Raw genomic sequence first — 12,956 nt, forward strand, 5'->3', positions numbered from 1 at the left:
AAATTTACAAGAAAAAACAAACCCCATTAAAAAGTAGGCAAAAAGTGGGCACAGTGGCTTATGCCTGTAATTCCAGCACTTTGAGAGGCTGAGGCAGGAGGATCACTTTGAGAAGATGAGGCAGGCGGATCACTTGATGTCAGGAGTTCAAGACCAGCCTGGCCAACATGATGAAACCCCGTCTCTACTAAACAAAAGTTAGCTGGGTGTGGTTGTGTGCACCTGTAATCCCAGCTATTTGGGAAGCTGAGGCACGAGAATCACTTGAACCTGGGAGGCAGAGGTTGCAGTGAGCTGAGATCATGCCACTACACTCCAGCCTGGGTGAGAGAGTGAGACTCCATCTCAAAAAAAGAAAAAAAGAAAGAAAAAAAGTGGGCAAAGGACATGAACGGATGCTTTTCAAAAGAAGACATACACTCAGCCAAAAAACATATGAAAAACAGTTCAATAACACTGATCATTAGAGAAATGCAAATCAAAACCACAATGAGATACCGTCTCACACCAGTCAGAATCACTATTATTACAAAGTCAAAAAATAACAGATTCTAGTGAGGTTGCAGAAAAAAGAGAACGTTTATACACTGTTGATGGGAATATAAATTAGTTCAACCATTGTGGCAAGCAGTGTTGTGATTCCTCAAAAAGCTAAAAACAGAACTACCATTCTACCCAGCAATCTCATTACTGGGTATATAGCTAAAGGAATGTAAATTGTTTTCCCATAAAGACACATGCATGTTCATTGCAACACTATTCACAATAGCAGAGATATGGAATCAACCTAAATGCTCATCAGTGACAGATTGAATAAAGACAACGTGGTATGGCTACACATGGTGGCTCACACCTGTAATCCCAGCACTTTGGGAGGCCAAGGCAGATGGATCACAGGCCAGGAATTCAAGACCAGGCTGGCCAACATGGCAAAACCCTGTCTTTACTAAAACTACAGAAATGAGCTGGGCATGGTGGTGTACGTCTGTAATCCCAGCTACACAGGAGGCTGAGGCATGAGAATCACTTGAACCCGAGAGGTGGAGGTTGCAGTGTGCTGAAATTGTGCCATTGCTCTCCAGAAAAAAAGAAAAAGAAAATGTAATACACATATACCATGAAATACTCTGCAGCCATAAAAAAGAATTTGATCAGCTGGGGGTGGTGGCTCACACCTGTAATCCCAGGACTTGGGAGGCCAAGGCAGGCAGATCACTTGAGCCCAGGAGTTCAAGGCTAGCCTGAGCAACACGGTGCCACATCCAGCTACTTGGGAGGCTGAGGTGGGAAAATCACTTGAGCCCAGGAGGGAGGTCAGGGCTGCAGTGAGCCATGATCATGACACTGCTCTCCAGCCTAGGTGACAAAGACCCTGTCTCACACACACACACACACACACACAAAAAAAGCATGAGATTATGTCCTTTAGCTGGAACATGGATGGAACTGGATGGAGGAACAGAAAATCAAATACCACATGTATTCTTACTTCTGAGTGGGAGCTAAGTGATGAGAACACATGGACACAAAGAGGGGAAAAAAGACACTGGGGCCTACTTGAGTGTGGAGGGTGGGAGGAGGGAAAGGGTCAGAAAAAATAACTGTTGAGTACGGGGCTTAGTACCTGGTTGTCAAAATCATCTGTACAACAAACCCCTGTGACACAAGTTTACCTCTATACCGAGTCTGCATGTATACCCCTGAACCTAAAATAGAAATCTTAAAAATAAATAAGAATCTCACCCAGGATAAGTAAATAAATATAAATAAATAAATAAATGTGTGATGAGAAAAAAAGAAAAAGAAAATGATTGTGCTGAGTAGTGGAAGATCATGATTTTTTTTTTATTTAATTTCTTGGCCGAGTGCAGTGGCTCACATCTGTATTCCTATCACTTTGGAAGGCCCAGGTAGGAGAATGGTTTGAGCCCAGGAGTTTGAGACCAGCCTGGGCAACATAGCAAGACCCCGTCTCTTTAAAAAAAAAAAATGTAATAACCGAGTGTGATGGCATACGCCCCTGGTCCCAGCAAATTGAGAGGCTGAGACAGAAGGATCACTTGAGCCTGGGAGGTTGAGGTTGCAGTGAGCATTCTAGCCTGAGTAACAGAGTGAGACCCTGTGTTTAAAAAAAAAAAAAATTCTCGTGATGTTATAAGAATGGTTTTGTGATAAATATACTTCTAAGACAAATATAGTCAAAACTTTTAAATGCTGGTTTTATCTTTGCCAAATATGATGCTCCTTACTTCAGTCCAGGTCTGCAGAACCTACCCTGGGACAAAGCCTCCCTCCTTAGAAAGACAATTCACAGCCAGTGGAGGACAGAGTTGCTCTGACCATCCACCTAGGTGGTGCACCCAGAGCTGGAGCCCAGGACACAGCCCTGGTCAGTCCTTCCTCTAAACCAGGTGACGGCAAAGGAGTGATTCTCTCTTCTTTCTTTCACGCTCACTCTTTCCAGATCATTTTCTTCACCACAACTGCACACTAAAGCAGTCAGATCCAAAATGTTCTAAGGCAATTGTCTGCTGACAGTTATTACTAAACAAAAAAAAAGAGAAAAGGAAAGAGAAAAAAAGAAAAAAATGGAAAGAAGGAAAAAGGAGGAAGAGAAGGAGCCTTCACACAGCCAGGCTAATCCACAGTACATTACCTGTTCCTCTTATAGGCTTTTGGTTTGTGCCTGGCACTGAAGTTACTTTGTGTACATGTCTCACTTAGCCTTCTAAGAGCGTTAGGCTGGGGTTTATCTCTGTGTCCATTGCACTTAGCACAATGCCCGGCATGTAGCAGGCATTCAATAAAAGGTAGCAACATGACCACACAAACAACTTCTGGGAGAAATTTAAACCAATTCCATTCTAGTACATTTGGTCAACATCATCTGTAACCCAGATGCTTCTCAGCCTTAACCACACTTTAGAATCATCTCAAGTGGCTTTTAAAAACCCTGATGCCCAGGCTGTACCCCAGAACAACCAAATTCACCTCTCTGGGGTGAATTCCCCAGCTATTCCCATGAAATCAAGGCTAAGAATCACAGTCATTCCAAACTTAGCATTTTTAGATCTTGGAATACCTTAATGATAATAAACTCTATGTGGCTTTGTGTTATGTTGGCTAGACCTATGATTCTCAAACTTAGCTACAGATTGTAATCACCTGGGGAGATATTAAAACCAATGATGCCTAAATCCCACCCCTAGAGATTTGAATTTGACTGGTTGGGATGGAGGTCTCAGCACTGGAAATTTGTTAAAGCTCCTGGATGATTCCAAGGTAGAGCAACATTTGAGAACTGTTAGTATAAGCCTTAATCTAATGCCTTTGGCAATGTCCTGAGAGCTGCCCAGGGCACCTGTTGGTGCTGACAACTTAGTAGTAGCAAGTGAGAAACTGCTAACTCACCTGCTGAAGAAACCAGAGCCCTCAAGGCCTGTGACTCTGTTGTGTGCAGCATATTGAAGGTTTTTAGAAATCAATGGAGATTTGGTTTTGAGTGTTTGTTGTTTATTTACATATACCTCTATTTTCCTCCCTGTTCTTGTCAAACTTCATTCACTTTTTTTTTTTTTTTTTTTGAGATGGAGTCTTGCTCTGTCACCAGACTGGAGTTCAGTGGTGAGATCTTGGCTCACTGCAACCTCTGCCTCCTGGGTTCAAGTGATTCTCCTACCTCAGCCTCCCGAGTAGCTGGAATTACAGGCACCTGCCACCACACCCAGATAATTTTTGTATTTTTAGTAGAGACGGGACCACCATGTTGGTCAGGCTGGTCTCGAACTCCTGCCCTCAGGTGATCTACCTGCCTTGGCCTCCGAAAGTGCTGGGGTTACAGGCATGAGCCACCACACCCAGCTAATTTTTGTATTTTTAGTGGAGACGGGACCACCATGTTGGTCAGGCTGGTCTCAAACTCCTGCCCTCAGGTGATCTACCTGCCTTGGCCTCCCAAAGTGCTGGGGTTACAGGCATGAGCCACCACGCTCGGCCTTCATTCACTTTTGAGGGCAACAGGTGTGTTTCCTGTTTAAACTCTGTAAGAGGAAAGTGATGGTTTCCTCTCTGGAGGTTCTGATCTTGGAGGCATCCTCTTATGAAATCCTTAAGTTTCATTCCTCACCGGCTCTGCCCAGATGGCATAATTCAATGGGAGGTCTAAAGCTGCACTGATCAATAAAGTGGCCACTAGACACATATGGCTATTTCAATTAATGAAAGCTAAATAAATGACTGTTCAGTTTTTCCATTATACTAGCCACACATATGTGTTCGATAGCCCCATGCAGCTGGTTGCTACTGTACTGAACAGTGCAGCTATATAATCTTTCCATTACCTCAGTGTAGTGTGATAATAAAGAAAAATAAATAAATAACATTTCCATAATCACCAAAAGTTTTATTGTTTGGTGCTAGTATAAAAGTTAGCCTGCCCACCCCAGATTCCCCTATAAGCCAGGGCTTTCCGACTTACAGCCCTACTTCTAACACTGCCTGGCCCAGCTTCTCACTGCCCCAGACCTCCCAGTCATTTCCCCACCCCCGTGAGGGCTCAGGAACAAACTTGCTTCTCTTTCTCTCCATTTAGTTCCTCCCATCAACCTTGAGGATGTCAACATCCACACAGACAGTTGTCCCACACCCTGGTCACACAGTTCCCCAATTCCTAGACTCAAATTGATTTGTGCAACATATTTTTATAGAGCATCTACATTTCTATAGAGCCCCTACTCTGTGCAGACACTGCCCGAGCCATGGGGAGGGCATATGTTCACGGTCCTCACAGAGCTTCCAACCTAGTCAGGGAGGTGGACGATAAACCAGTGGACAGATAAATCACGTGACAAAGTAGGGTAAGGAATAGAAAGCTATGGGTTGGAATAGAGGGCTGTTTAGATGAGGTGACTGGTGATTCTTCTGAGTCCTGGAGGGAGGGAGGGAGTCATGAGAGGACCTGAAGGAAGTAATTCTGAGAAAACAGCAGAGCAAATGTCCTGAGGAGAGCCTGACTTGCATGAGGACAGCTTCCCATTTGGCAGCCATCTCACTCAGCCACTCTCACATCTGCTTTCCAAACTCACCCACCCTCTTGTCCTTCCACCCTGCTGCTGCCTTCCACATTGTCCTGCCCTATTTGCACATCCTCCAGACGTGTAGGTGGTGAGGTAACTGAGGCTCAGCAGAAGTGCCTAATGCCCCTTCTCACAGAGTCCTTTGAACCCTGCCCTCATGCCCCCTCCCCACAGCTTCCTCAGCTTCTCCCCCTTTCATGGCTCATTCCCACCAGTATTCAAACTGGATTCTAGGCTCTCCCACCTGGAATTACAACTAAGCAGAAAACCCATCTAAACTCCACATCTTCCTCTAGCTCTCAATTCATGCAAAATGCATTGAAAGTGATGGCAATATAGGTGTGTTGGTTATATTATTTAAACATTTCCTTTTTTAAAAAAATGTTTAAGACTTTTTTTTAGAGTAATTTTAGGTTTGCAGCATAATTGAGCAGAAGGTACAGAGTTTCTATATGCCCTCTGCCCCTAAACATGCATGGCCTCCCCACTATCAGCATCCCCCCTGGGTTGGTGCATTTGTTACAATTGATAATCCTGCATTGACACAGCATTAGCATTAGCACCCATGCTGCTTATTATTATTATTATTTTTTTTTTTTTTTTAGAGACAGGGTCTTGCTCTGTTACCCAGGCTGGAGTGCAGTTGTGCAATTGTAGCTCACTGCAGCCTCAAACACCTGGGCTCAAGTGATCCTCCCACCTCAGCCTCCTGAGCAGCTGGGGTTAACAGGCACATGCCACCGTGCCTGGCTAATCTTTTTTTTTTTTTTTTTTTTTTTTTTTTTTTTTTTGTAGAGACAGGGTCTCACTATGTTACTCTTGGCCTCAAGAGATCTTCTTGCTGCAGCCTCCCAAACTGCTGGGATTACAGGCATAAGACACCATCCTCAGCCTAGTGTTGATATTCTCTGGGTTTGGACAAATGTATAATGATGTATATCCACCATTATGGTATCATATAGAATAGTTTCATTGCCCTAAAAATCCTCACTGTTCCACCTAAAAAAAAATTTATTTCCCCCTCAGTAAATAATTAACTCTTCTAAATAGCCATCTTCCACAGGCTGCTGGCACTGCCTCACTCCAAGCCCTCTTGCCTACTTATGCCCAACCCCTGGTCCTACAGGTGCTCTTGCTGAGGTCTGGCTTCTCCACAGCTGCAGACAGGAAGGTCCCTGCTTCTGCCAGAAACTGTGTCTTTCAGAACAAAGTACTCTGGTTTTCCTCCTACCTCTCTGACAGGCGCTTCTCCACTGCAGCATCCCCCTATTCTTCACCCCATCCCTTAAATGTCAGCGTCCCCAGGACCTTGTCCCAGCCATCTTCTCTCTCTACCCTCTCTTTGGCAGACTCACCTAAGTTGATGGCTTAAATTGTCATCAACATGCTGATGTTCTTAAATCCCTACCCTCTACTCTCAACCTTTATATCTGATTCCTAACTCAGCATCCCTAATTGAGTATCCTATAGGCATCTGAACTCAATGCATGCATAGTTTGGTTTGGGCCGCACTCAGTTTGAAGTGGCGTAGGTTGAAGAACGAGTGAGCATTAGATGAGAAGCGGGAGGGGGTGGGGGGTGTGGTGGGAATGAATGAAGAGAATGAAGCTGCAGGGACAAGCAGAGGCCAGGCCAGGCAGAGCCTTGAGAGTCATGTTAAGAATTCTGTCTTTATCCAAAGGCAATGGGAAGACAACGAAGAGTGTTAGGCAGATGGAAGAGGAAGCTATGATAAGATTCGCTTTTAGACAAGCCTATTATAGCTTCACAGGTCAAAGAGGAAAGTCCAATTTAACTTCCTCCCCTATGGCTGAAATACGGGACTGTCCAGTCCCCTTAAGCCATGTGTAGTCATGGTCGGGTGCTGCCAAGGAGCTTTCACACACACACTGATCTCTTCCTCAAGCCTTGCCTCCAGGAGTCAAGTGGGGCCAGGCCTGGGTCTCTGGGCAGTGACCGTGTGAGGGGCCATGTGCAGACGCCCCATGAAAGACGCCTCCGGAAGGCAGATGAAGAGCTCAGCCCGAGGGCTTAGCAGATCATAGACATTAAACCGTAAGTGCAGCCGGCTCACTGCCCCTCTGACTCACAGGGAGTAAATCCCTCCTGGTCAGCACAGTTTTACATCCATTTAGGAAAAGGCTTAGGAGAGCGGAAGTCCCAGAATGCCACCCACCCCAACAAGAGAGAGATTTAAATCCCACTGCCATTGAGGGCCCAGAGTTTTTTTAAGAGATCAAGCCACTAAGATCCTGAGCCTTGGGCTATTTGTATGAGCCATATGCTCTCCATTCATCCTTTCACAAGAGATGGCCCACACAGTCTCGGCCCTCAGACCCTAGACTCCTTCCTGAGCCCCCACCCACCCATGGCAGGGCAGCCAGGACCTTCATGGAACCTCAAACCCGGCCTTTGGGTGAGGGGTGAGGGAAGAAGAAAAATGGATCCACTATGCCTTTGGAAGCAGGGCTGATGTCACCGTGTTGTGGTTTTCTGGCAATAACAGCAACCAGGATAACCAGGTGTTCGTGGATGCCCCTCCTCCCTGTGCAGGCCCTGAACTGCAGGACGTTAGGCAGACCTCACCCCATCTTCACATCATCCCCATGGGGAAGGGCTCACCACCCCCCTTTTCAGCTGGAGAAACGGAGGTTCAGAGAGAGCAGGAAACATGGCCACATACGCTAGATGGCGGCAGAACCAAGGTCTGAACCTGATTTTCCTGAATTCCCAACTCCTTTTCCTTTGCCAAGACCCTCAGCAGTGGATGAGGGTCACTGTGTGGCTGGAAAGCAAAGCTACTCCTGCCTCCAGCAGAACAGAACCACAGTGCAGACCCAGGAAGGATGGCCGAGGTAGGGGTACTGAGGAGGCAGCAGATGGGGAAGGAAGCTACAGAGGGGGCTCCACGTTGAGACCTGCAGGGGCCTAACAGTGCTGTCCAGGGCAAAGCCCAGAGTCAGCTCTCAAGGGAGAAGTGCCTCCCTTGGCAAGAAAGAAGGGCAATCGTGTGGTCAGGAGGCCAACTTTGGCAGCAGGCCAGGAGGAGTAGGAATAAAATTGGAAGGCTGAGAGCTGGGAGAACAGAACAAAACCAATAACAGCCAAGAGGAAACAGACTCACTCTGCAGCCATTTAGTACACAGAGACACAAAGTAGCAGAAAACAGGGGCCGGTCTTTGTAAAAGCAGCTGCTGGGCAGAATCATTGTTCTGTGTGCATTCCTTGGCCGGGGTGAGGCAGGGAAGGCTTCCAGGTTCAAAGAAGTCTTCACAGTGTGCATGTGTGAGGGTGACCATGTGCATAGTGTGTGCCCGTGAAGCCACACATGTGGCATGTGGTATGGGTGTGAGTGTGACCGTGTGTGTGAACAGGACTTCTAAGAAAAGGAGCAATCCTAAAGAGAGAAAGCACTCTAAGACTGTAATCAGAAGGGGTCTGGTCATTTTCTTATTTGTTCGTATAGCTTGACACCTGCGTGTCAATAATGAAAGTAATTTGGAAAAATAAATTGTCAGAGGCTTGGCTGAAATGTTCACAAGGAGGCGTCACCCTGTTGACTGTCTGACTGTGTGTGCATTCTCATGGATGCAGAAAGGCCCAGAACCACATTCCCTGTCCTTTTCCCCCAGCCTCAGTTTAATAAATATTTTACTTCCTTGAAATGTATGTGTTCATCTTTTCCCACTTTAACACCTCATGGGCTGGATTTCAACAAAGTCTCCTCCCCGCTAAGAGTCAGAGCCCAGCTGTGCCCAGGCTCATGCGCGGGTTTGGGAATGAGACTGTGGACTTCTGAGGAAAAGTGAGATGGAGGTGCCGCCACAGCCCAGGCTGCTGAGTGGGGTCCCTGGGCACCCCAAGGGACTTGTGCTGAACCCCAGTTCTTACAGAATAGACAGTTTTGAACAGATTTTCCTCCAGTCTAAGTAAATCAGGAACCTACATTCTAGTGTTGGGAAGCCACTAGCAGGCCGTGTGACTTACTCATGCCCCTGAGCCATTTCAGCATCTGTCAAATGAGTTGATTTGGACAGTTTCCCAGTGTGTGCTCCATGGAGTAGGAATCCCACAAGACAGTCCAAAAAACTGTGGATTTTTTAGTTGTTTCTGAGAAGCCCTGCATAATTTATCCCTCTCTTCAAGATTCTCACAGTGCCTATTTGCATAACAAAAGTTCTAAAAGTTCTGCTGTAGAGACATCTGTTGAAAATGGTCTAAACCAGGGTTTTCCACGTTTTGGTGGCCCTGGAACCCCATTTCACTCAACAGCCATTCACGTTTCCCAAAATTAGAGTTCATGGGACTTGCTGGGCCGATGACATCTGAGGCTCCTTCCAGTTTAACAGCCTATGGTTCTGGCAACCCAACCCGCATGGGTTGTTCAGAGCAGGGCCTCTTTCCCATCGTTCTGGAGGGTTTTGATCTGTTTGCCTTCCGCTGAGTAGGACTAGGCTCCAGAGAGAGTAATTATAGGCTGGGTGTGGTGGCTCCTGCCTGTAATCCTAGCACTTTGGGAGGCCAAGGTGGGTGGATCACTTGAGGTCAGAAGTTTGAGACCAGCCTGGCCAACATGGTGAAACCCTGTCTCTACTAAAAATACAAAAATTAGCCAGGCATGGTGGTGCACGCCTGTAATCCCAGCTACTCGGGAGGCTGAGGCAGGAGAATCGCTTGAACCGGGGAGGTGGAGGTTGCAGTGAGCCAAGATTGCGCCACTGTACTCCAGCCTGGGTGACAGAGAGTCCATCTCAAAAAACAAACAAACAAATAAACAAAAGAGAGTAATAACCTCTCCCAGAGCAGCAGTTGCCACTGGGATACTGGAAGTAGAGGCTGTAACTCTTATTTATATTCAGGGTTTTTTTTTTTTTTCTAAAAATAAGAAATCAATTAAACTTTAACATACATATTTATAACAGCACATGTATGTGATTTATAAGTAAATATGCATGTATTAGAGGTACAGTTTCAAAAACTTGTCATTGACAGCAGCGCATGTTCAAAAATGTTTGGGGACTGACCTAGAAAATGTGCCTCAAGATATTAATTTATATTCAAAACCACTAGTTTATCTGATGCTTAGTAGAATGGAAAATAAATGTGTAACATGCCACACATGGTGTTTATATCTTAGCTGCTTGTTCTTTTCTTATCTCCATGTCTAACAGTCATTATTTCTACTTCAGGCCTGGAGTATGATGCTTCGTATGTCAATTCAAAATAAACTTCCTAAGGAACTTAGATTTGTAATGTAATGATTTTGAATGCAGATCCTGGGCCATTGTTTCTTGGGAATGTCTCCATTACATCATGAAATTGCATTCACTGTTGTTCACACATATATTTCTGATAATTAAGCAAATTTCTGAACACCTCTTCTAAGATTCAAAACAGTAAAATGAAACCCAATATCATTATAAAGTTATTCTCTGGCAAATAATTTAAGGAAGACAACTCCCGTATGCATTTTTTTCTTAATAGTTCAGGCTAGGTTCCTATATACAGTTCTCCCCAAAATACTTGAGTGTAATTATTTAGCAGATCATCGGTTGTAACCCTGAGAAACAAAGCAGCACAATGTGATTTGTACAGAGAATGATTTTACCCACTACATCTCCAACTATTTATATCTGCCTCAAATCAAAATGCTTTGGCTGAACACAGGCATCCGAATGGAAGGCTCACCCCAGTCTAGTTCTGCTCTCATGCTTGTGACACATAGAGTATGTGTGCCCAGGGAGAGGCTGCGTTCAGTGAAGTAGCTGGGTTCTCATAGGGCGATATCTCAATAGGACCTGTAGCCCCCTGGGGAGCCGTCCCACTGTGCCACTGCTGCTGCTACTATGCAGGGTAACCTCCCTCCTTTCCCACCTATGACTTTACCTTGGCTTGGGCATTTCCACCTGCCCTGTCCATCGCTTCCTCTTGGGTTTTCTGCTCTCCACGAGAACCATCAAGCAAAACAAGAACAAAATGAGTCTTGTAAAATAAGGCATTTTGTGGACGTCTGTGAGGCAAAAAGCTGCTTTCCAGTAGCCTGTGGCAGAGCAAATCCCCCCTGGCTTGACCATTGATCCATCTGCTGCCTCCTGACGGGCTGCTCTGAGGGGCTGTGAGGGCAAGGCTGGCCAGGCTAGTTGTCCCGATTTACTATTTGATACTGACGCCCCACTCACCCCCTCCACTCCGGGCCATGACACAAACACCAGGCTTTGCCCTCCCTGCTGATTAGTGATTGGCCATTAGTCGAGAAGTTTGTCCTCATGAAATTCTGCTTCCACTGAATCCTAGAATAGCTTTGGCTACAGCTGTTATATAAAAAATTAAATCTCTTGAACATGCCAGCTTTGTGCTGAGATTATTGGTCCATCTTCTGGCTGCATAAAACCAGTCTGTCCCATCCACCAGGGGGTCAGCTCAGATTCCAAGTAGATTTGCAGAGAGGACTTGGCGGACATTTAGATGGGTACATAAATGTGTTCAGGAAATGCTGAGTAAACATGAATGACCTGTTTCCTTAGGGTTGATTTGTTTATGGAGCTAAGAGAATATGCTTTGCCTATGAACAAGGATACTTCCTTTCTCACAAATATAGATCAACTTTTTCCAGTGAAAACATCAAAGCATAAAATACATTTTTAGTTTCAAGGATGACATTAATCATAGAATTCATGATTATGTAAGCTTTTCTTCCTACCATAAGCATTAAATTAACTTTGGCCTTTAACCCTAAAATGTATAAAATCAATCATAAATTAGGCTTTATTCCTATCCTGGGATATGGAATTAAGCACATTAGAATTGTAGAGATACATGTGGTTATGTCTAACCTACTGAACAAAATAGAATATGTTTAAAAACTACTCATTGCTTGCTATGTCCTGGCAATGGAAAATTTCATGGTAGAAACATAGGGAGATGAGGACAGAGATCAGGAGGTGGGATAGCCGTAAGTGAAACAGAATTGGGATTTTACTATGTATAAATGACAGAATCAAAAGAAGCTCTTTGATTCCCTTAAGCAAAGTGAGATGGCATGATCCACTTTATTTTTGAAATAATTCCTAATTGGGATCAGTTGAATCAGGGAACTTATGATGACAAAAGAGAATAAGGTCCTGCTCTGAGGGAAGCGAAGAAGGAAGAAGAGAAAGGAAGACAGAAGAGTGAGATACTCAAGTTAGTTCTGCGGTAGCATACATTTGGTGCCTGTGCAGATAGAGTAGAAGGTGAAAGACAGAAAAGTCAACAATAATATCAAGAATTCTACGGTGGCTCACACTTGTAATCCCAGCACTTTGGCAGAGGCAGGTGGATTACCTGAGGTCAGAAGTTCAAGACCAGCCTGGCCAACGTGGTGAAACCCCATTTCTACTAAAAATACAAAAATTAGCCAGGTGTGGTGGTACGTGCCTGTTAATCCCAGCTATTCAGGAGGCTGAGGCAGGAGAATCACTTGAACCTGGGAGGCAGAGGCTGCAGTGAGCCAAGATCACACCGCTGCACTCCAGCCTGGGCGACAGAGCATGACTCCGTCTCCACAAAAACAAAAAAAAAAACAAAAAAAAAAAACAAAAAAAAAACTACAGCATGAGCCTGGAGTTCAGGAGAAAGTCTAGTTCTATTTCTAGACTATAGAAATAGATCTGGAGCTGTAGAGACCAAGTGAAAGTTTTCCCTTTGCCCCATGGAGGATCACCAAAAAATCAACTGACAAAAGGAAGATTAGTAGGGGAAAAGGCATACAGATTTATTAACATGCATGGAGGAAAATCACATCATGATTACCCAATTACCCAGCATGGTACAGACATTTATATACCCTTTTTCATAAGGAAGAGATGGGGGATGTAGGCAATTCTTTTGACGGACAGTAAA

The 12,956-nt window shown here is 45.0% G+C and overlaps 1 protein-coding gene across 1 annotated transcript in view; it reads right to left on the reverse strand.

Annotated features, from left to right (window-relative positions):
* GABRR2 (gamma-aminobutyric acid type A receptor subunit rho2) overlaps window positions 1–11,240 on the reverse strand; it is a 55,615-nt gene extending 44,375 nt beyond the window's left edge. Inside the window, exon 1 of the mRNA XM_527448.8 lies at window positions 10,962–11,240. Within this exon, the coding sequence (XP_527448.5) occupies window positions 10,962–11,149 (188 nt within the window). The 5' untranslated portion in view covers window positions 11,150–11,240. The remainder of the gene's footprint in view (window positions 1–10,961) is intronic.
* Window positions 11,241–12,956: the final 1,716 nt, after the last annotated feature.

This window comes from Pan troglodytes, chromosome 5 (assembly GCF_028858775.2).
Source record: "Pan troglodytes isolate AG18354 chromosome 5, NHGRI_mPanTro3-v2.0_pri, whole genome shotgun sequence".
NCBI lineage: Eukaryota > Metazoa > Chordata > Mammalia > Primates > Hominidae > Pan > Pan troglodytes.